At 42.3% G+C, this 24554-nt stretch overlaps 1 protein-coding gene across 1 annotated transcript in view; it reads left to right on the top strand.

Annotated features, from left to right (window-relative positions):
• The window catches only part of STK39 (serine/threonine kinase 39), a 311613-nt gene that overhangs the window by 50178 nt on the left and 236881 nt on the right, over positions 1–24554 (top strand). Inside the window, exon 4 of the mRNA XM_040474668.1 lies at positions 7790–7902. Coding sequence (XP_040330602.1) covers positions 7790–7902 — 113 coding nt within the window. The remainder of the gene's footprint in view (positions 1–7789; positions 7903–24554) is intronic.

The raw sequence follows: 24554 nt of genomic DNA, 5'->3' as shown, positions 1-24554 counted from the left end.
TTTCATGTGCAGCCTTTCCCGTTTCCAGGTGGCTTAAGGTTGGAGCAGTGAGGAATGGGAGACACCCTGTTAGAACAGGACACTAGTGTCTTTTGGCCTTTGCCAGTGGGTGTATCTGTTTATCTGTATGAATACCAGGGGACATTCCTCTGTGGAATGTTGGCTTCCGTTTGATTGATTTAATCAGTAGAATGAGTGGGTTTTGCTGGGAGGGGTTGAATTGCCCCCTCAGAGCAGAACAGGAAGTTTTTCAATCCTGCCAGATCATGGGGCTTTGGGTTTGCAGGGGACAAGGACTTGACTTCGACCTTTAAATGAATATAAAAAATCCAGTTCGCTCTGCAGGAATGTGTCCCTCTTGCAGTCCAGGGCCTGACGCAGTGGTTCCTGGGGCGGATTTGGAGGACTGCTGGTGGCTCCGTCACCTCTTCGCACTGTTACGTGTTTTATGTCACTACTTTACTCTCAGGTGGAATCATCAGAGGCCCTACTGTATTAGCTTTTGTCTCATTTTGTGTAGCTCCTTTGTGCTGATTGGTGGCCCGGGGATTCAGTTTTTAAAAACTGAGGTTCCTGACCCATTCTGGTGGCACACTGCTCTTCAGTAAGAGCTTTCCTGTGACATTTGACTCCAGAATTAAAACAGGTGTTCTGCGGATCAGAAATGCCTTCAGGCAGATGGGCTCCCTAGGCCTGTTCTTTTTTTTTTTTTTTTCAACGTTTTTATTTATTTATGGGACAGACAGAGACAGAGCATGAACGGGGGAGGGGCAGAGAGAGAGGGAGACACAGAATCGGAAACAGGCTCCAGGCTCTGAGCCATCAGCCCAGAGCCTGACGCGGGGCTCGAACTCACGGACCGTGAGATCGTGAGATTGTGACCTGGCTGAAGTCGGACGCTCAACCGACTGCGCCACCCAGGCGCCCCGTCCTAGGCCTGTTCTTGAAGTTAACTGCCACTATCCACTGACTGCCTACTCAGAACACACACGACGAGCAGTTCAGAGATAACAACTTGAGTAAAATTGCACTTCCTCCTCGCTTCTACATTGTATAGTTGGCCAGGGCCTGGTGTTCTTTGTGTAGAACACAGCTTCACCTCCCTTGTGGATAGGTGGCCTCCCCAGGGATGGGTCGACGTGAGCTTTGATTCACTTAGCAAACGCTTACTGAAGGCCTCCTGCTCCAGGCAGGGACCTCATAGGAAGGGCTGATTCGAGGAGAGATACGGCAGAGGAAGAGTGCTCCAGGCTCTAGGATGAGGCCACACTAATCCTGGTCCTCGGGAACAGAGAGGAAATGACTAACTCACCTGTGGTTGTTGGAGAAGGCAGGTCTCAGGTGATTCCCCACCAATCCCTGGGGCTAGGTTGTCAAAAGCACCTGCCCCTTGGAAAGAGGATGTTCTTTTTCTTAGCAAATAAATGCACATTCACAGAGGAAGACATTTCCTCCAAGTCAGCATCAGGGCTAGAATCCTAGAAGAGTTTAAGCTTTAAGGGGTCTAACCCCTAAATGAGTGCTCTTCAGACTAATAAAGTGTTTTTTTTTTTAAACTGGCAAGTAATCATATTCAAAGAGTGCTTTTTTTTTGAATCTACTGTATATCATTAAGAAAACAAAAAATGTCTATGAGTAAATCCCAGTATGAATCATATTGAATTCAATGGGAGTCTGTTTTTTTTAATAATTCCTCATTGTGTACTTACCACTCCTCTTTAACCAGATGCCTAGAATTTACTTACACCCCCCCCATATTTATTATTGATTTTATTTATATCAGGTAATCCCAATCCATGTACTTTCTGAATTTAGTAAGTGTAGTACAGGGTTTGTTTGTTGTTGTTTTTTTCCCCTAATTGTTGCTTTAGATGTAGCTTGAGGTCCAAGGTGAGTTTATTGACATTCTCTTCAATTTGATTCCACATCCCAGTTCCCCTCTATCTCTCTTAAGATCAGATCCCCAGGCTACTTTTTGTTTTTCTGTGGCATTATCAGATGGTTCTTGCTGAGTTATATACAAGTGCTGCTTTTCTTTGGTGAGGTCTGTGACCTCTAAAGGTTCCAACAAGCAAGGCTTTCTCGGGTAAGTTACTGTAGTTTGTCCGGATCAGTGGTGAAAGGTAAGGATATTTGCTCAGTGGTCATTTCTCCACCTCACCCTGGTTGCCTGCCTGCCTGTCTGTCCTTCCGTCCTGCCTTCCTCCCTTCTTCCCTTCCTCCCTCCCTTCTTCCCTTCCTTCCTCCCTTCTCTCCTTCCATCTGTGTGAGCTCTGAATCTCCTCTAGCAATCCCAGAAGGTGGGTCTACCAACTGGTTCTTTTGATGGAGGCAGAAATCCGTAACTCAGGAGGGTCCCCTGCTTGTAGCTTCCTTGAGAAATGTGGCCTTGCTGTGTGCTGCCTGGTGTATACACGCAGTCTGTACCCTTTATACACACAGGCTTAGCAGTAGTGTCTTGTTTTGTTAAGGAATCCATATAGCGAATTACACATAACCCCTGTCTCATTGTTTCTGTTCTGTGTGTTTGACTTGAGAGCTTATTGTGCTGTTCCTTTCACGTAGGATGCACCAAATGACAGGCAAATAGCCCTGAGAGTTTTCTCTTTGTGGGAAATAGTAGGACGAGGTGGATGGTAACATGGTGACATGTAGTAAAACAGTTTGGGCCCGTGTCCTGTGTATGTGCATATGTTACGTTGAATCAAATGTGATCATTTTTGTTCTGGAAGAATGGCAACTTCATATGTGTAAGCTAATAATTTAAAAACTGGACCATCAGGTAAGGAAGGGTGCACCTTTGAAGCCAAATAGTAGTAACACAGGGAGGCAAAATACAGAGTGCAGCAAGCTTTTATGTGATTCGTAATGCTTTTGTATTTAAAAACATTAATTGCTAACCTTATCATATTAGGAGATCTCAAGCAAAATTCTGAGTTTTCAGCTTCTCTGCAAAAATTGGAATCTTGGTGTGCTAGGTCAGCAAGCTTCTGTGGTGACATTAGTGGAGGCAGAATGGCAGCTGTGCCCCTGCAGAACTCACGTGTGTGTCCGTTCACTCACTGGCCAGCTTCTGGCTCTCGTGTGACCTTGACTGGCCTCGTGGGCTTTGAGGTTGGGCACATGATATAAATAGAACACATAGAGTAAGTTGGATAAACAGAGAATTGGAAGGAGTCATCTGCCGGACCAAAGCCATTTGTTTGGTTTACTATCTACCACCAACCAGCACATCCAAAAAGAAAGCCTGATACAGCTCTGGACACTATTCACTGAGGAGGGACAGGGAAGCATAATTAAAGAGTTCTTTCCTGTGCTAAGAGATGGGCAAACTCTTGTTAAAAGTTTTGGCTTGGTGCTCCTCATTTAAGTAGGATGTGATGACAGCTTCCTTCCACCGGCCACCATTCATGTTATAGGCTAACATATCTATTTTGTTTATTTTTAAAATCCTGACATACTCATGAGGAGAGGTTACTGGACAATTGACCACATCCTAACTTTAACATAAGGAAATATATATTAGTCTAATATATATAAGTCTTTAACATAAAGACTAAAACATATATTTTTGGAGCACCTGGGTGGCCCAGTCGGTTACATGTCAGACTTTGGCTCAGGTAATGATCTCGAGGTTCGTGGGTTTGAGCCCCAATTCCGACTCTGTGCTGACCACTCAGAGCCTCAGGCCTGCTTCAGATTCGGTGTCTCCCTCTCTCTCTCTCTGCCTCTCCCACGTTCATGCTCTTTCTCTTTCAAAAATAAACGTTAAAAAAATTTTTTAATAAAAAAAGACTAATACATATATTTTAAAGTACCAGATCTTTATTGCTACATTACTCATATTGGGCAGAAAACTGGAAATAAAGAGAAGACTGATCCATAGAAGAAGGGCTGAATAAATTATGGTACACCAACATCATGAAATATGTAGCATTGCAACAACAAATGGGCAGGACACCAGTTGACTTGGAGGGATTTCCCTGAATAGTATACTTACTTAAGATTTAATTAGTACTTCCTATGTAGGAACGGTTCTAAGGGCTTTCCATGCATTAACTCATTTGATCCTCATAGCTGCCCTGTGAGCCCTGTGAGCCCATCATACAAATGAAGAAATTGAGGCATGGAGAAGTTAAGTAAATCATCCAAGGATAAGCATTTGTTTGTTTTTTATTTTTAAAAATGTTTTTATTTTATTTTTGAGAGAGAGCAAGGGCAAGTGGGGGAGGTCAGAGAGAGGGCGGTGGGGAACAGAGGATCCCAAGCAGGCTCCACGCTGAAAGCAGAGTGCAATGCAGGACTCAAACTCAAAAACTGAGCCATGAGATCATGACCTGAGCTGAAGTCAGATGCTCAACTGACCGAGCCACTCAGGCGCCCCCAAGGATAAGCATTTAGTATGTGGCAGGCCTAGGTTATGAACTCATGCAATCCAGATTGAGATTTTTAAAAATGATTTTTAGGTTATGTATCAAAGTACATTATAAGTAATAAGTTTAGCTATAGAATATTAATTCATAGCTATTTCAGAATTCTCTGGATTCTTCTATTTTATTATGTTCAACTCATTATGTTGTCTCAGACCTTAGAAATCACTTAGTCCTCTGGTTTTCAAACTTAGCCCTCCTCTTTCCCTCTTTAAACCAAGTGAATCTTCCTGGTAAGCAGAATGATACTTAGTACTGACATGGAACGACTTTGCCTTCTCTTTTGCCCTGGGGTGAGTGCAAACTATAGATACAGTCTATGTCCTTTACACTGCAGGTACAGAAGTGCATTGCAGAGAGAGAGCCTAATGTTCATTGAGTTGATGTTTCCGGGGATGTAATTAGGCCTCACAGGTAGATTTTATTATGCCCATTAAGGAAACTGAGATTTAGAAATTAGGAAACAGGAAATTGTTACCAGAGTTGCATAGAATGTTTATTGAACCTTCTCTTCTAGGGTCTTCCTTACCTAAGGTTTGGGAGCTACTGTGGCCTACCGGAGGCCCTTCAGTTGAAAGTTGTCTTAGCTGGCACTTAACTCGATTAGGCAGCTGTTGAGAATGTCTAATTTGTAGGGCATTATTTACCACAGGTGATAGTGGGGCAGTGACGTAGATGGATAATGAAGATGGCTTTTTTGTATTAATCAGCTTGGGCTCCTGTAACAAAACACTGTGGCCTGGGTGCCTCAAACAACGGGAATTTATTTTTCACAGAAGTCCAGATCAGGGTGCTTTCTGGTGAGAGTGCTCCTCCCTTCCCTTTCTCATCCGTAATGCCAGGGACTGGACTTGACGGTCCTTAAGGCTTCCTGCCCCTCTCTCATTGCTCTTGATCTCTCTTGTGGTTGAAGGCAATCTTTGGAGTCAGAGAGGTCTAAATCGACCAGTGGGTGGTTGCATGTGTTCATGCTAGGACAGTCATCTCAGGTGCGTTCTCTCTAGAGATGAGAAGGTGCCACTTGTTTTCCAGCCGCTCACAGTTAAGTAATAGCAACTCTGAGGTTGTTCAACTCTATACAAGACTTTCCCTACCGCTGCCTCTCTTTCCAGAATTCTTATTTTTGTCCACATGCTTGCATATGTCTGTGAAAGGCAGGAGACTTTTTTTTTTTTATAGTCAAGGACTTAAAAGACTATGGGAGGCAGTCCCCTTTTACAGGCACTTGTGTTATCCCTTCTGGGAATCTGTTTTCATCTTTCCTGTTTTTCAGTTCCACTGCTTTGAAGTGTTCAGGGATGTGGATTAAGGATGGGGAGTGGAATTGGGGAGAGTTTTACAACAGGTAGAGCTGAGAATGGCTTCCCATCAGCAGCTCGTTAAAGACGTTTGTTGATTTCTCTGCTGGATACCAGGCCCAGTGCTAACCAGCTACTTATCACTTTCTCTGTGGCTCCGCCAGTGATGGTCTCTTGTTCTGGAGACCTTGACTGGAAAGTACACTTTGCTATCAGCAGGGCTCTTTGTAGTATTTGGCTCTGATATCTAGAGCATTCTGGATTGAACCCAGCATGCTGTGATCTGCAGGGCCAAGGCCGACGTGGTAGGACTTGGAATAGAAGCTGATGGAGCAGGCAGTGAGATTAGGGACAGGGAGGCCCTTTTAACGACCTCTGACAACAGCACTCTGTCCTTGAACGAGAGAGTAAGGCTCGCTTGAATCTTCCCTCTAGGTGGTTTCTCTTTTGTTCAAGCATGGAGGACATTTTTTTCTGGTCCTATAAGGCCAGGACAAGTGAGGAAGGGAAACGTGGGCGCTGGCCTATGGGAAGCAGGGAAGAGCATGGAGCTTGGAGTCTGGCAGACTGACTCAGACCCCAGCCCAGGCACTTGGCTGCGTGGGCAAGTTTTCCAAGTCCCAGTGTTCTCACGTATAAAATGAGGCTAGGAACAAAAAGTGAACAGGCTTGTAATGACAATTATTGCATGAGTAGAGATACCATACAGGGGGTGGTTAGTATATGGAGATTTTCTTTCCCAATGAACACAGGTTGGACTTCCTGGAATGGGAGTCTTGAAGTTTTGGAGCTTAGGGTGATCTGCTTGGGATACCAGGTCAGGGGACCAGAGCTGACGTTGAGACCACAGGAGGAAAGAAAGGGCAGAATCTCAGCTCTGAAGACACCCACTTGGGCACTTCCTTGGCGTGGGAAAGCGTTGACTTGTACTAGAAATGTCATCCCTGTCTGTCACATCTGTAAGGAAAGCGAATACTGATCTCCCTTCTGTATTGCCCAAAGCTGCCCCCGCCCACATCTTATGATATTTGATGAGTCATTCGAGAAGTAGCCCTGGAAGAAAGGCTTTAAGGAGAAAGGTAGATGGTCAGATCTGACCCTCTTTTACACAGTCCTGGGCCTAGGCTGTTTCTCTCTTTGGCAGTCTTGCAGGGGTAGAGGATTTATGTGATCAGAGGGAGGGTTTTGGTATTCTCTGCAGAAGTGAGATGCCTTAACCCAGAGGTCTTTTTGCCCCTGTGGAATATAAATCGGATTAGGAGCTCTTTGTGCTCTGCCACAAATCACTACACGTCTACATTTTGCTCTTATAAAATATGGATAATGACATGACTCTGTCTCCTAGGAGTTTGAGTGCATTAGCTAACGATCATGAAACCTTAGAAATAGGAAATTCATATGAATGCCGAGAGCTTTTGTAATTACACATTTGCATCACTCGCTTGGCATCCTTGAAAGTCGTGCTTTCAACACGAGAATACTTGGGTTGATTCCTGTTCTTCTAATTGTAGAGCAAGCGCAGAAGAAAGAAGCTCAAAGAACACTCAGAGCAGATAAGTTGTCACAGCATCTCGTGGAAACCCTGAAGTAGCTCAAGCTGTAGTGGTTTGGCTTGGGCTGAAGTGGAAGAAGAGCTTGAGATATTTTAAGGGCACTGAAGTTAGAGAATACTGGGAGCCAAGGATGGTAATGGCCTCCACGCAGTGTTGTGCTCGGACGCTCATGTCTCTTGTCCCTGTGACCTCAGACCCGTCACTTGGTCAGCCTTTGTCCTGGGCGGCAATACACCTGCCATATGAAAGTGGGCTTTTTCGATGTGGGTTGCCCTCCTGGGTACAGATACTGTTTTTGTAGCCTGTAGAACAGTCCACATTTCCCCTTTTCTCCCACAGGATTATTTTCAGATTTAGAAACTCTTTACAAAGATGTCAAAAGGTAATGTTCTGAATACCTTGAGGAGAAGACTTTTTAAAAAATAGGTGTTTGTTTATGAAGGGGGTGACGAACATTAACCAGACAGCATGCCCCTTGATAGCTGATGCTGTTTTTATTTCGTTTTAGGCAGTGGAGCTACTGCTGTGGTCCAGGCTGCCCTTTGCAAGCCCAGGCAAGAACGTGTAGCCATAAAGCGGATCAACTTGGAAAAATGCCAGACCAGTATGGATGAACTATTAGTAAGTAAAAAAGCGAAGGATCCCTGCTGGTTGCTCCTCGTCACTTATGGGTGTGTGGAGATGGGCCAGAGAAACAGGAGAAAGGAGAGCAAAGGCAGCTTGGTGTTCTCTCCTGTTTGGACACACGTGTTTCTTGGAAAGCAGCCCACACCGCGTTTCCTCCCCTGCTTAATTATATCGTACCTGATGATGGTGTTGTATAGCGTATGACTTACTTTGCTTTGACAAGCAGGATTTTGTGCAGTCCTCATAATTCCAGGGTGGGGATGGTCTCAGTGCTGATGACTCTATTTTGGAAAAGCAGGGAGCAGACGCAGTTAGCTGACCTAAGGCCACGTGATACTGCAAGTGCCGAGCCGGGTGGAGAGCTTCTGGCCCTCTGTCTAGAATCATGACACAAACAGGAATTACTCTCCAAACAGTTTGTCGGCCATTGTGCCTTTCAGAAATTACAAAATGACCTACACATGTCAGTTATTCAGAATAGTGCAGGGTGGCTTGGGTTTGGCTAACAAGAGCAGTCTGTTTCTTGTACGTGGCACCGTGTACCTCTTACTCTAAATGAAGTACATACGTTACGTAAATGATTGGAGCTTTTCAGTGTGGGTATGACTCTAGTAGCACTGGTTGGTTGCAGGAACATTTGCTCTTGGCTTAACTGACTCATTATTAAATGAACAGCTTGGCAAATGGTTATTAGTTGCCCGGCAAACTGTGAAGGGTTTGAGAGTTTAATCTCATAAATATAGTTGTCCTTCTGCCTGCCAATTTTCTTTTTCTTTTTTTCCTTTTGGCCATTTATTTGAGGATAATAGGAAACTGCAGTGGAGGAGTTAACTGATTGGTTATCCCAACCCTAATCCCAGGACAAATATTAGTACGACAGCTCCACACAAGCTACAAAGTATAATGACATTTGGCTCCAAATGAAGAAGCCTTTTGTTGTGTTCTACATTGGGAATGGAATGCCATTAACAAGAGCTTTTTGTCTTTACTCAGAATATAGCTTTTATTTCAGGCTTAATTACAGCACACTATAGTATAAATTAAGTACAAGGATAAAGCTGTACTTTTCCAGATCTGTTTAGCCTCACATTTTAAATTAGGCTACACAAGGCATAGATTTCACTGGGATTGAAGCGACAGATTGCCACCTAACTCAGATTAAAGGAAGGGCTACCACGATTTAATGTTAATTTCAGAAAGAAAGAAAGGAAGGAAAGAAGAAAGAAAGAAAAGAAAAAGAAAGAAACGGAGGGAGGGAGGGAGAAGGAGGAAGGGAGGAAGGAAGAAAACGCCCCAAATTCACAGAATTTGCATGTATTTAAGGCTTTTTACCTTCTTCAAAATATCAGCTGTGCTTTGCTCTTACTGAAATTATTGCTGCATCCTTCTGTTGCTTGTAATCACAGCGACCAATAAAATTGTGCCTTCGTCACCTGACCAATTTTGAAGGTCACTTTTCCCAAGTGGAAAAAGCACTTAACAAACTGTGGGGAGAGTCAGGTCCTGCTTCTGCCACCAACTCATTTTCTACCTTTGGTCAAGTCATCTAACTGTACTGCACTATTTAGAAAGAGAGATGGGTTGGAAAATCTCTAAGATCCCTTTATAGGTGTCCTCAGATTCTGAGTCTATACTGAGTACACACTAATTAAAAAAAAAAAAAAAAAAAGATTGGAGAGTACATTTCCATATGCCCTGTCTGGAAATACCACTCACAAATTTGCTCGTGATGACTGTATTTGATTGTGGCGCTCTGTTGGAGGTCCCATGGCCATCCTGTTGGTACCAGCAGAATATTTACACACGGTCTGTATGAGGCCTGGGCGCATTTGTGTCTGACAATTCCAGAACCAGCCTTCTGGGCAGACGCAGTGGTTCCTGATCTCTACCAAGCCCCAAACTGCCCCAGGCCTCCACGTTCTCCCTCTGTTGGCTTCTCGTCAGCAGTCCACTGCCAGCAATGGAAGTTACAGGAGGGTCCTAGTGGAGGCAGCAGGGTGGGGGAAAATAGAGGGGAGGGTGGGCAGTCCACGCCCTTTCCTGTTTCCCTGAGAGCAGGACCAGTAACAGTGGCATTTGGAGATAGTGCTTGTAATTTGGGCATAGCTGCACATGTAAGGACTGGGGCTTTTCTGGCTTTGTGCTTGTCTCCGTTAATCTGAGGTTTTAGGAGTTATGAGTTTGCTTATTAGCAGATAGTTTATTTATCTCATTCTTTTTCCCCTCTTAGTTCCCATGTTGTGTTAAGAAAGCATAGTATATGTCTATAATTATCCACTTTTCATTTGAAAGGTGTATTGATTTCTTGTGTCGATCTTTCCTTAACCTGGAACCTTTGACCTTTTGATGTCTTGATATTTCTAGAGATGGGGGGCGGGGAATGGCTATGGTTCTTTAGGATGTTTGTCCTTTGCAAACAAAAAGAAATGGAACTTACAGTATGGACTGCCTAATGTTGCCAGGCTTTGTGGCCCAGCTGTTGGCACACGAGATTGTGTGGAGCGAAGTTGGTGTAATCCTTTTGATTTTTAATACTGCTGTTGCTCGTACTTTTATTATCTCTGCGGGTTCACATTTTGGCAGTGTTTGGACATCCGGCATCCTAATAATCCTTTAATTCCCTGTGTGTGTATGTGTGTGTGTGCACATTATGTATAGGTCAGTGCTCTGCATCATTTCACAAACTGTGCCATGTGTTAACTGGAAGCCATTGTTCTTGTAAGAAACAATGGCCACTGGAATCCTTATCTTGTGAGTGTTATGTCATAGAAGTCACAGTTATCAACTATTTGCTGGCAGTTAGAACATCTGCCTCCCCTACTGAAACTGTATCGCCTCCTACTTCCTACCCTCTGTCCTGTCCCTGCCCCCTTTTCCCAACTCCCATAGGAAAGTGGGGTTTACACTCACAGGGCAGATGGACAATCTGTCAGATTCTGTGGTCATGTGGAGTTTATTTCAGGTTTGGCTGATGAAGGGTTCAAATGGTCATGATTTTTCTTTTCTTTTTTTTTTTTTTTTTTAGCATTTTCTTTTTTTTTTTTTTAAGTTTATTTATTTTGAGAGAGGGAGAGAGAGCGCATGTATGCACGTGCACTTGCACAAGGGGGCAGAGAGGGAGGGAGAGAGAGAGAATCCCAAGCAGGCTCCGTGCTGTCAGCACAGAGCCCAATGTGGTGCCCAAACTCACAAACCGTGAGATCATGACTTGAGCAGAAATCAAGAGTTGGACACTTAGCTGCCTGAGCCACCCAGACATCCCAGGTGGTCGTGATTTCTGAAGCTATCGTCTCTGAGAATGAAGGGAAGAAGTATTAGATGAAATCATTGGTGCTAAATTTAAATTGGTAATTTAAATAAAATTTATATTGTCGAAATGAGTACTGTAATATTCCTCAATGATAATTTGGTTCCAGATCTCATGTGTATACATTTAGTAATTTATTTGGTAAATATTTAATGAGTTTCTACATTGTGCTTAGGCCCATTAGAAGGATGGGTTTTGGGTGTGTATATAGGACAACAAAGGCATATGCTCATCTTCATGGCAATTAGGTTAGAAAACCCTAGAACAAATGTTTTTCTTGGCATCACATGAATAGCATTTAGTTAATCTAATTCTTGTTCTATGCATTCTTTTAAATTTTCATGTATGTTGAAGAGTTTGGCCTGTAACTATATCCTAATCTCTTTAGGTATGATGATTTGGTGGTTAATTTTCCAGGAGGCAGGGGATGTTACTGGTATGTTCTGTATTTCTGACCACTCCAACCTAGAGGCTTTGCTAATTTCCGAGATTTGCTAATCCCACATTTTTTTTTTAATCCCGCTGTGGTGTAAATGACTATAATAGGCTAACACTCTCTGGGAGGTATTTATAGTTTTAGAGCAGAACTTGTGGACTGCGTGATTATTAAACCCTACTAGGTGCTAGACACTGAGCCAGGCGATGGGAAAACAAAGATGATTTCTGTTTTTTGGGGAGTCTGGGGACTGGTAAATGAGTTTCTTCATTGTTATTTTGGGTTGGTGAGCTTTTTGAGCTAAGGATAGCTTTCTACACTTTTTCCATCTAGACATGGTTTAACAGAATATAGACAGATTCTCTAGTGTGCATTCCTTGCTTTTCAGTAGGAATTTAAGGCTTCCTAAATGGGTCTGATCCACTGTCATGCCAACTAGTATATTCTGTGTGAAGGTGGCCTTGAGGTTTCTTGAAAGAGCTTAGTTCTCTCGTTTGTGGTCAGCCTCAGAGGTTAGGGATGCTGCTCAAGGGCCCACTTACTTCCCTTAAAATCTATTTCATGAGTGAAGAATTAACCTGTTCTTTCTGAACTCATCTTTTGGTCTCTGTCACCAGGTGACAGTTCCATAAATGTGACATAGTCGTCCTTCCTTTTATTCATCTTAAAACCCACTTTTTCCAATCTTCAGGGAACTCTTCATTATTTTTACCCAGGGATTGATGAACATTTTGATTCATCACCTTACTTGACTTCATGATTTTTAGACTTTAGCCATATCCTCAATGTTTTTTCTCTGGACTAGAGCTCTCATATTTTTAGTCTTGTCTTTGGTACCTAGTCACAGAAAACTCAGTAGCATTTTCTTATTCCCTCATATACATCAATGCTATCAAAACATACAGTTTAGTTCTTAGGGACAGGAATGCTATGTGTGTAAGAGAAACCCTGGCCCTGGGGCCAGGCAAAGTGCTTGTTTCTTCAAAGAAAAAAAAAAAAAAGGTCTATTATGTGATTCTATTATGAAATAATATGTAGTGATCATTAAAATATTGTAGTATATGATGGGTGACAAATGTGAGCAAAATTGTTTCAAAAAACAACGGCTACCCATGATTGCTGAAACTTGTGATGGAGGGAGAATTGCTTCCTGGGTCAGAGGGCCCGGGTCTTCACTTGGATCGTGGACTTGAGACGAATCATTTATACCTCAGTCTTCTCATTTGTTCAGTGAGGAATTCTACTTGATGGCAAAACTTATTTTTATCACCAAAGTCTATGGCTCTGTGTATTTAAAAATCAATTCTTTTAATGAAGTTACTTTTAAAAGTCACTTGCAGAAAAACACTGATTACTAGCAAATTATGCTTATAGTTCAGGATAGAGTCAAGTCACTCTAGTGTTACAGGGTAACAGTAACATCCCACTGTAAGTGCATAGATTGGGGTACATAGGGTGCCATCTGTGTCTCCTGTGTACATAATGAAAGAGCCTCTCAGCCTCCAACCGGAAAGAATCTGGCATTTGCCCTTCTCTTCCTATATCATTTCTGTAAGGATATTTCGCTGTATTTCATGGATACGATTCATAGATAAATCGAGAGCTTACTTTCCTCAGAACAAAGCCCCTGCCCTCATTTTGCTTTTCTGCCATAATGGTATTTCTTATTTCTTATTTCTTTTGATCTGCTCTTTTCTTTCTACTCATCTTTCCCTTTCTCTCTACTCTCTTTACTTGTTTTTAGAGGAACAAATCAGCTATGATTTGTAGGTTATTTTGGAGAATAAAGCTTTAGATGTTTATTTTGCCTAATGGTCATTGGAGAGAATAGTTTAATTATCCCCTAATAGTTTATTTATCTGACATAGGCTTCTCTCATACTTATTTAAAATTAAATTACAGGGGCGCCTGGGTGGCGCAGTCGGTTAAGCGTCCGACTTCAGCCAGGTCACGATCTCGCGGTCCGTGAGTTCGAGCCCCGCGTCAGGCTCTGGGCTGATGGCTCAGAGCCTGGAGCCTGTTTCCGATTCTGTGTCTCCCTCTCTCTCTGCCCCTCCCCCGTTCATGCTCTGTCTCTCTCTATCCCAAAAATAAATAATAAACGTTGAAAAAAAAATTTAAAAAAAATAAATAAATAAAATTAAATTACAATATTTGGGACCTTTGAGCAGTTCTTCTAGCTAGAAGGGGTTTTCCCCCTTTTAATTGAGATTTAGAAAATTAAAATTTTTTTTATGTTTATTTATTTTTGAAAGAGACATAGAAAGGGAGGGAGAGGTAGAGAGAGAGGGAGACACAGAATCTGAAGCAGACTCCAGGCTTTGAGCTGTCAGCACAGAGCCCGACACAGGGCTCGAACTCATGAGCTGCAAGATCATGACCTGAGCCAAAGTCGGAAGCATAACCGACTGAGCCACCCAGGCTTCCCGAGGTTTAAAAAATTAAAAAAAAAATTTTTTCCTGCATTTTTGCCTAATGTCTGTAATTGTGTTCATACTTTTGTAAGCCTTGCTTATTGTAGAAAAAAATTATACTGGTTTGAGGATGTCAGCCTAAAAAGCTGGAAACTATAATGTGTGTTTTCCTTATTATATAAAGGAAAGTATTTTTCCATGCTTTTTGAACAAAAGAATTTTTTAATTAGTAGATTAATTATTCATATCCCAGCTCATTAGTGCTTCACCATATGTGGTAATGAATTGCATTTGGCTGTTTCTTGTAGAATCTTTTATACCAATGGTATAGCATTAAAATACAAGTGTATTTTACTGAATGTACTATTTTGAGCATTTCAGGTCTCAAATATTAAATTTTGTACTTAGTTTTGTAATTATTTTCATACACTTTGGTGTTTGTTTTTACCAAAGTATAATCCAGTTGAGGGCAGGATTAGGAATGGGAGATTTTTGGATATTTTGAAGACATACATTTTTAAGAAATTAGAGAATATTACATATGCAAAACTAATTTATTTTTACAGCTCTAAAGTTACATTAGCTGGCATGTGATTCGTAGAACCAAATTCGTAGAATTTGGAATGTGAAATTTAAATGTTATAGTTGATTCAGGTAATAAACATACTAGTTGAATTTACTTTTAGGTCAATTTTTATACATGTGTTAGAAATGGCTTGCTGGGGCGGGTGCCTGCGTGGCTCCATCGGTTGAGTGCCCGACTTCGGCTCAGGTCATAATCTCACGGTTCGTGGGTTCGAGCCCTGCATGGGGCTCTGTGCTGAGAGCTCAGAGCCTGGAGCCTGCTTCAAATTCTGTGTCTCCCTCTCTCTCTGCCCCTCCCCTGTTAATGCTCTGTCTCTCTCTCCAAAAATGAATAAACATTGAAAAAAATTAAAAAAAAAAAAAAAGAAATGGCTTGCTAAAATGTTTAACATCTCATTTTTCCCCCAAAGAGTAAACAGAAATGAATATTGTAAGGACACATGTTTCTGAACTTACATGCGCTTAGTAACAGAGAGACCCAGTACATACTCATTTTCAGAGTAGGAGAAAGTGGGGAAAACACGCTTAGATTGAATACAACTTTAGTTACATCTTGTTTATTTTTTATACCTCCCTTTTACCATCCTTCTGGAAAATGTTATTGGCTTGGGTTGAGACCAAGGATTGTGTTCTTTCCTCTGCTACCTTCTTTATTTTGGTTTGGTTATTTCCACAATTAATTAGCTGCTGTGGAAACAGAAGGACTGTGGAAGAGTCAGAGAGAAGGTCTGAGCATGTTGGGTAGGGCTCTGGCTGCTTCTGCAGGAGGGCTGTTCCCTGGCAGACCCCAGGCTGCACACTGGCCCCCAGCGTGGGACGGGGGGCACCACAAAAAAAAGAAAAAGACACACTTTGCCTCACATTCTCATTGTTTGGTGATGAAGCCGAATAGAGCAGCTGTGCTAAAAGTTGGCCCGGAGGTTTCCAGCAACATAAATTGGCGGACACGAAAAATTCTTCCTGTTTCTGTTTTTAATGAAGTCTTTGACTTGACTTTTTCCAAGACTCCCAATCGTAGTCAATTAAATGATCAAACAGCTGTTATTGATAGCTGAATCTGATTCAGATTCCATGAGGGCCAACTTAAGAGCTTCCAGAACTCATAGGGCATCCGTCTTACTGTTTGCTGAAGAACCTCTTAGCCAACAGTGGGAGAAATTGGGTTCCTCCCCATTGGGTTTTCCTACAGTATTTCAACATCACACTTTGATTCTTCCCTTCCTTTCCCTCTCCTTGTTTCTTTTGAAGAAAACAACTATACCGACGGTTTCTTACGTTTCCAAGTAAAATTCTTCTGTTTTGTTTGGACAGTTTTTGCAGGGTGCCCAACTTTGTGACATCATCACCAAGCCGGGAGGCTCTGGGAGGTGCATTCTCTTCTGCCAGCAAATAGATGTTTACCCTTTGTGATTCCCCTGCTGATTTCGAGGGATTTACCCACTCTCCAACTCCCATGACACTCTACCTTTTGCTTTAAATACTTCTCTGCCAACACTGAGTAAGGCCATCAGGGAATTTCTGCTCCCCTTTTCCTAATTTCTTTTTTTAAGCTTATTTATTTATTTTGAGAGAAACAGAGACAGCATGGGGAGGGGAGGGGCAGAGAGAGGGAGAGAGAGAGAGAATCCCAAACAGGCTCTGCATTGCCAGCACAGAGCCTGACGCGGGGCTTGAATCCACAAAACTGCAAGACCGTGACCTGAGTTGAAACCAAGAGTGGGACGCTCAAGTGACTTCAGCCACCCTGACCCCTCCTTCTCCAAATTTCTTAAAAAATATTTCCCTGTCTTATCTACACTTTTCCCATTTCTAATCCTGTCTTCAATGGACTTCACTTGGATAAACACAGATACCAAGTCCTGTAAAAATAACTACAAAACTAAATGGCAAGGGACAATGGTTGATACATTTGGGTGCAAGTCGAAATATTTCACTTAACGTTTTTTAAAGTAGGTTTTTCCCTTTTGATACTCTTCTTTGAAAAGAGGTAAGAGTTTGCTGCACATGTGATACATAGTTTTTTACATTGAAAGACCTGATACTGACATTTTCCTGATTGAAAATGACAGTCCAAAAAAAAAAATACATTGCTCTTGTAACAACTTTGTCAATCTTTTCTTGGCTGACATTTGAGATCATAGAACTTTATGGGTTTTGTTTTTGTCTTTGTTTTAATTCTGCCACTTACAGTATCAGGCTATTTATGAATATTAGGTTACCCTTCATGATGGTGCTGTTATGGAATTGTTACGGAATTGCAAGCTGGAGAATGACTTTCTGAAAAGTGTTACTTAATGTGGTTACCCTCACCATTTAAAGAGTTCTTAAAATGCCTGCAGAATGTTGCATACATTTTAAAAGATGTATCTGGTTATCTCTTGCATTTGGAAATATAGGTTTCATTTGATAGTATTTGTAAATCATACATTTTTTCCCCTTTTGAAAGGATTAAAAGTTGCAGTGTGGAAGTGTGCCTGAGAGGTAGGTGTTTCTCTCAGTATTTCATTGAAGGAATGATGCATCTTAGTGCCTAGCTTGAAAACAGTAGTTCTCAACCTTGGCCGAACATTAGAATCACCTAGGAGCTTTTGAAAATTTTCATTCCCAGCCTCTTATCTTAAACCAATTTGCATCAGCATCTCTGGAGCTAGGCTCCAGGCCCTAGTATTTTTTAAAGCTACCTAGGTGATTTCAATGTGCAACCAATGTTGAAAACCACTGCTCTAGAATAAAGTTAGAAATAACATCTTCTCAGATTTAACTGCACATGATTTTGGAGGCTGAGAAATTTGATTCCTGACTAAGGCTGAGTGGGATATTTTGCCACCAATATCAGATGAAGAAGAATTTATTTAGGATTTACATAAGCTGTGAAAATATGCTAATTTGGTTAAGTGTAGTTTATTATTTTGAATTCAGAATCCATTTAAACGGTTTCTTTTCTGTAATGAAATTTCTTTCAGTACTTCGTGAATCTCCTGGTTTTAGGAACAAAAGACACTAGGCTTTAACTTTTCCTAATTATTATGTCTTCAAACTCTTTTCTGTGCTCTGTGTTTTTTTATTTTTGTTTTTAAAAGATTTTATTTTTTAAGTAACCTCTGCACCCAACGTGGGGCTTGAACTTACAACCCTGAGATCAGGAGTTGCACACTCTGCCCACAGAGCCAGGCGGGTGCCCCTATGCTAGGTGTTTTGAACCCATTGCATAAGTATATGTTAGGCTCCTTATCACAAAAGGGCTTGAGGCGGTGTACCAGGATGCATGAAGTATGACAGGGTGGTATGAATTAAACACAGGGTGAATTAGGAAAACTCCTGTGGGAGACAACGTAGAGTCAGGAATAAAGCTACAGACTCGTGGCCCAGTGACCTATACACACATTACAGACTCTTAGAGCTGGCAGGACACACGGAGCGCGTTATGTGATTGATGTTTCTGTAGGGCAGGGTAGGCGCTGCTGCCAGCGTCTGTCTCCGTGCCTTTGAGGTTGAGTCAGGAATTTGGGACACTTGAGGTAAGTGATCAGTATGGGGTTGCTCATCTGCAGAGAAGGAACCGAGACGTTGAGAGGCTGTCTTTTAACGCTTGTGTTATGTGCTAGGCATCCTGCGAGGAGTGGTGTAGGTCGCGTTTCACTTATTTCACAAAAATCCTATGTAGACGGCATTAATAATCTCCTTTTATGACAGGACACTGAGGTTCAAGGACATGGGGTAACCTGCTGGGGTAATCGGGCTGCTCAGTGGCTTAGCCACGCTTCCAAGCCAGCCCTGTCTTAGGACTTTAACTCTTCCTCAGTGGCTCCCACCCCTGTGAACCACAGTTCTTGCTTGTCCTCAGTATGGTTTTTTTCTTCCTCCCTCCCTTCCTCCCTCCCTTCCTCCCTTCCTCCCTCTTTTCTTTTCTTTCTTTCTTTCTTTCTTTCTTTCTTTCTTTCTTTCTTTCTTTCTTTCTTTCTTTCTTTCTTTCGTGATGGTGGTGGTGGTGGTAGGAGGAACAAAGGCCATAGAGCACTATTACAAAAGCCCTCGTAAACACTTAAATATACTTTCTTTCCATTTTTTTCAGTTTTTGGTTTTTTGGTAGTTTTTTCTTTTTTTTTTTTTTCCTCCCAAGCAATCCTATTTCCGGGATATTCTATGGTAGGATATTCTGTGTGTTTTGTGTCCCCCACCAAACCTGGACTATCCCACGTGAGAGGCCTATATCGTGCCCCGGTTGGGCAAATGTGGCCAGGCTGGCCCGCAGCTGCGCGTGCGTGTCCCTCATAGGTCTGTCGTCCGCCCACCCGGCTCCCGGCAGAGGGCTGCTGCTGTGGCTGCCGCTTCAGTGCTGGCAGATGGGGAGGCCTTTTTCTTGCTATCCCATTTTAGGCCTGTTTTCCCACTCTTGTGAAATTTCGTTTGTGGTGTGTTTCAGATGAAGCTGCATGAGCAGCTCTTTGGTCCACAGGGCAGATTAAATACCAGGCTGTGGTTTGCTTTGGCACCTGATGGCATGTCTGTCTTATTTCACTAGACTCTTCCAAGGGAGTCACTGTGTTGCAGTCCTTGACTGCAGTTTTGGCACATGTGTTGTCCGGATTTCAGAGTTGTGTAAGTTCTTCAAATCTTGACCTCGCTGTGAATTGTTTACTAGTCTCCCCTATTTCTAGCTTTGTTTCCTACCCCTTTCTTCAGGTCAGACTCAGCTAGGCGGTGCCTCTGGGCTTGCTCCCCTCCTCAGGCTCTAACCCCATCACCTTCCCTGCGGCCCTTGGTGCTCCTTCCTTTCACCTGTCCCCATACCCAAGTGCCTCTGTTTGCTTTCCACCACTTAGTCACTCAGAGTCTGGTTTCTGGACCTAACCAGTTTACTTGGAAGCCTGATAGAAATGCAGAATTTCAGGCTCCACCCCAGACCAACTGAATCAGAATCTGCATTTTCACTTGGTCCCCAGGTGATCTGTGTACACTTTCAAGTTTGAGAAGCATTGTTCCAAATCATGCATCTATGGATTGTATCCTAGTTAAGGGAGTAGGGTTTTAGAACCCGCTCATTTTGTAGGGAGAATTGGATAAACCTTTTTTATTTTATTACTTAGAGAGTGAGCATGAGTGGGGCTGGGGGGCGATGGGGAGGTAGGCAGAGGGGGAGAGAGAGAGAATCTTAAGCAGGCTGCATTCTCAGTACAGAGCCGGATGCAGGGCCTGATCCCAAGACCCTGGGATCATGACCTGAACTGAAATCAAGAGTTGGAGGTCAACTGACTGAGCCACCCAGGTGCCCTAAAAACTTTTTTTTTTTTTTAATCATACCCACTTAATCATCTTTGGGCAATACTTTTGTCACTTTTAGAAATAGAAATGAATATGTTTGGGAATAAAGGGCTTTGCCTATCCTGTGGGTGAAGTTAGGACAATGGGAAAAGCTTGGATAATTTATCTGGTAGAATGTTCCCAGGGAAGGATTCAAAGAGCAGCTGTCATCACTGTTCTGAAAAGAAATGGAGAGAGTAGTTCTATGGAAAGAACATTTGATACAGGAAATATTTATATTTTCAACATATAAAATATAAAAAGTATATACAGTTGTCTTAATTGATTCAGGCTGCTGTAAGAAGAATCCCACAGATTTGGTGGCTTATAAACAACAGTAATTTACTTCTCACAGTTCTGGAGTCTGGAGGTCCAAAGTCAAGGTGCTGGCATGGTCGAGTGGGAGCCTTCTTCCAGGTCACAGACTTCTCACTGCTTCCTGTGGCAGAAGGGGCAGGCTACCTCTTTGGGGTCTCTTATACTGGCACAAATCTCATTCATGAGGGTTCCCTCCGCAAGACCCGGTCACCTCTCAAAGGCCCCCTTTCCTGAGGCCATCAGCTTATGAATTCAGGGGGTGGGCACAAACATTCAGACCATAGCAAAAATACAAATATATAAATATAAAATTTTTCATCTCTCTAGAAGGCAACTAAACACAAGGCTTACGTATAAACTGAAATAAGGTTGGATAGGCAGGTAGAACACCTCATTTGTTCTTCTGTGAGTGTATTTCTGCACTGCTTATGGAAATACTTATCATGGAGGCTCAGTGATAGCACAGGTCATACGCTGAGGCTAAGTGACTGTTGTTTCTCCCTAAGGCAGGTTTACCATGTCTTTAAGTATTAGAGGCTCTGCTACATGGAATGGCTTGTGTAGGAAATTGCATGATGTAGGAGTGGGGGTATGGAACCCTAGCAAAGCAGTGAACAGGAACTGTGAGGCTGCAAGGAAGGATGTGAGGTTATGAGTGGTCAGACTGATGGTAAGTCTGCTCTGAAGTTTTCTGTCTTTTCCTCCATCTGCCCTCGTGTTGGTCCGGGGGTGTATTAGTAGGGGCAGTATCTATGTCCCTCTCCCTGCCTCTTTCTTTTAAATCCTCAGGACCTTTATATTTTATTATTATTATTATTTTTTATTTTAGAGAGAGAGAAAGAGAGAGCAGGAGAGGGACAGAGGCAGAGAGAGAGAGAGAATCCCAAACAGGTTCCATGCTCATTGTGGAGCCTGACTCAGGACTTGATCCTATGACCCTGGGATTATGACCTGAGCTGAAAAGCAGAGTCACATGCTGAACCGACTGAACCACCCAGGTGCCCCCAAATCTTCAGGACCTTTAAATGTCCATCTGGTACCTCTAAGACCCAAAATTTTGAAGGACTAGAACTTGGTAAGTTATATCCACAGGTTAAAGAGTTTTTCTCTCTCTCCCTCCCTCTGTACATCTCCCCCTGTTCCCTTTTCTCCCTCTCCCCCCTACTTTCTCTCCCTCCCTGCCTCCCTCCCTTTCTCTTTCACACACATACACACACACACACACACACACGCACACGCACATACCCACACATGTATGCATGCCCCCACCCCCAACACAAATAGTTTGCTCACTGCAGTGTTGGAGAACCTGATACTCTGGGTAGGAAGTGATACTGCCCATCTAAATGGAAAGTGCAAGAAAACGGGTTTTTCCAGAGCTTGGCCCAGTATTGCTTCAGTGCAGAAGAATTTCCTTTCATATGGGCATTGGTTGTTTATTGTTCATTTAGATTAATGATTTAAAAGTTTGGAGTTAGAAAGCTAGATAAGCATTCATTTGCATTAAATGTGAAATGATGAGAATGTGGAGCACCCACACTTTCAAGAAACATCATTCTCCTTTCTGTGAGCAGCGGGGGGCATCTGTGTGTATACCGGACCCTACCTGATGCTGCACGCCTTCCAAGTGAGCCGTCCGTCCCCACAGTGAACAGGTGCTTGTGACTTAAGGTAGGAATGACCTGTGCAGTGTTGCATTTCTCCTTCAGCAGCATCTCGTGATATCAAAACCTAACACCAGAAACAGATGGAAACTGGACCTCAGGTTTCAGATCTTGTTCAAAGGACAGGAGTAGCTGAATTGAAAAGTGTCAGATTTAGAAAACCTGTAATTAGTTAAATGGATGAAGGAAATGAGGAATGGAAAGTGTTGTTATATAATGAAAATGGAAAAATTAGTGATTTTTTTCTATGTTTATCCTTGGTAAAAAGCACTTATATAAACATATAAACTAAGGTATATGTGTGTGTTACATGTCATAGTGTTTTGGTCCAGTATTCTGAGAAATAGGGTCTTGGCGGTTTGAGGATTAAGTAGTACTGGATGTGCAAGGATTGCATCCCCATTTGGAATCTTTCGGCTGGGTGATTTAAAATTAATTCAGAGTTAACTAGATGCTCATTATTATTGAAAATATTTATACGATGCATAAATGCACTTTTCTTTCATCATAAATACATAATAGCATGTATAAGGTTTCTTTGATGACTTATGTTATTTTTTGTGGCTTTTGGACGGCACCTTGAGAGGGAGTTACACTAGTCTGATACCCTTGATTGAGGGTTAACTGAAGTTTTATTTTATTTTATTTTTTTTCTAGTGTTTTTTTTTTTCTTTCTTCTTTTTTCATTTTAATGTAATTTATTGTCAAGTTGTCTAACGCACAGTGTGTAAAGTGTGCTCTTGGTTTTGGGGGTAGGTTCCCATGATTCATCGCTTACATACAACACCCAGTGCTCATCCCAACAAGTGCCCTTCTCAATGCCCATCACCCATTTTCCCCTCTCCCACCCCGCCCCACCATCAACCCTCTGTTTATTCTCTGTATTTAAGAGTCTTCTATGATTTGCCTCTCTGTAACTATTTTTTCCCCTTCTCTTCCCCCTTTGTCTTCTGTTAAGTTTCTCAAGTTCCACATATGAGTGAAAACATATGATATCTGTCTTTCCCCGACTGACTTATATCACTCAGCATAATACCCTCCAGTTCCATCCACATTGCTGCAAGTGGCAGGATTTCATTCTTTCTCATTGCCAAGTAGTATTCCATTGTATATATAAACCACATCTTTTTTCATTGATCAGTTGATGGACATTTAGGCTCTTTCCTTAATTTGGTTATTATTGAAAGCACTGCTATAAACATTGGGGTACAGGTACCCCTATGAATCAGCACTCCTGTATCCTTTGGATAAATTCTTAGTAATGCTATTGCTGGGTTGTAGAGTACTTCTATTTTTAATTTTTTGAGGAACCTCCATGCTGTTTTCCAGAGCGGCTGCACCAGTTTGCATTCCCACCAACAGTGCAAGAGGGTTCCTGTTTCTCCACATCCTTGCCAGCATCTGTTGTTTCCTGAGTTGTTAATTTTAGCCACTCTGACTGGTGCGAGGTGGTATCTCAGTGTGGTTTTGATTTGTATTTCTCTCATGATGAGTGATGTTGAGCATCTTTTCATGTGTTGGTTAGCCATCTGGGTGTCTTCTTGGGAAAAGTATCTATTCATGTCTTCTCTCCATTTCTTCACTGGATTATTTGTTTTTTTGGGAGTTGAGTTAGGTAAGTTCTTTATAGATTTTGGATACTAACCCTTTATCTGATATGTCATTTGCAAATATCTTTTCCCATTCTGTTGGTTGCCTTTTAGTTTTGTTGATTGTTTCTTTTGCAGTACAGAAGCTTTTTATCCTGATGAGGTCCCAATAGTTCATTTTTGATTTTATTTCCTTTGCCTTTGGAGACTGAAGCTTTATAGGAGTTATCTGGCAATAACTTAAGATAATACACCAAAACCAATGGGAACTTAAGTATTGCAGGAAAATGTGGTTTATTGAAGTTGCCTATTTGATTTAAAAACTTTATTGTTTTGTGTCTCTATATGAAACTTATTTTCCTCTATAGTAGTAGTGTTTCCTAAATTGTGACCCACAAAGCATTATTTAACTGCATTGTTCATGTGGTTTCAACTAGAACAGCTTATCTACTGCAGGAATCCTCAGAGTCTTTGACAGTAATAATGTTCCCTATAACCCTTTTAGAGTGAGATGTAGGATCTGATGTTTCCTGAGCTTATTCCACTAGCCTGCCCCCCCCCTTTTTTTTTCCTTGATAAACTATCTACCATGAAATAGAGTTTGGGAAATTACGTTCTAGCATCTTAATGGGTATTTGCTCATTTACTATCACAGCAGTCCTGAGAAGCAGAAACAGTTTTGGATGAGGGAGGATCTAAGACCCGCCAGAGTTGAGGCTTGGCAGTAGGACCCAGGTCCCCTAATGACTCCCTCAGCCTTTTCTTTCTCTATCGCAGCCTTCCTTGCAGGCAGGAGGCACTCAGTCGTGTGTGATGGGGCTCTCTGCTACTGAGTAGGGAGTGATCTGGGTGATATGCTCCCTGAGGTTTCTGTGTCCTGTGACCGGTCCACAGGGCTCTGTGGTCTCCTAAAGAGGCCTTTCTGAATTCCAGCAAGTTGATAATTGGATGAATGACTTAGTTCTCATGCAGCTTCTTTGAACTAATGGTTTAAGCAGCCCCCCACGTATGTTTTTAAGTAGGAAAAATGCC

The sequence above is a fragment of the Herpailurus yagouaroundi genome, unplaced genomic scaffold (genome assembly GCF_014898765.1).
Source record: "Herpailurus yagouaroundi ecotype Mexico unplaced genomic scaffold, PumYag 140, whole genome shotgun sequence".
NCBI classification, from domain to species: Eukaryota; Metazoa; Chordata; class Mammalia; order Carnivora; family Felidae; genus Herpailurus; species Herpailurus yagouaroundi.
This window is presented reverse-complemented; position numbering and strand designations above follow the sequence as displayed.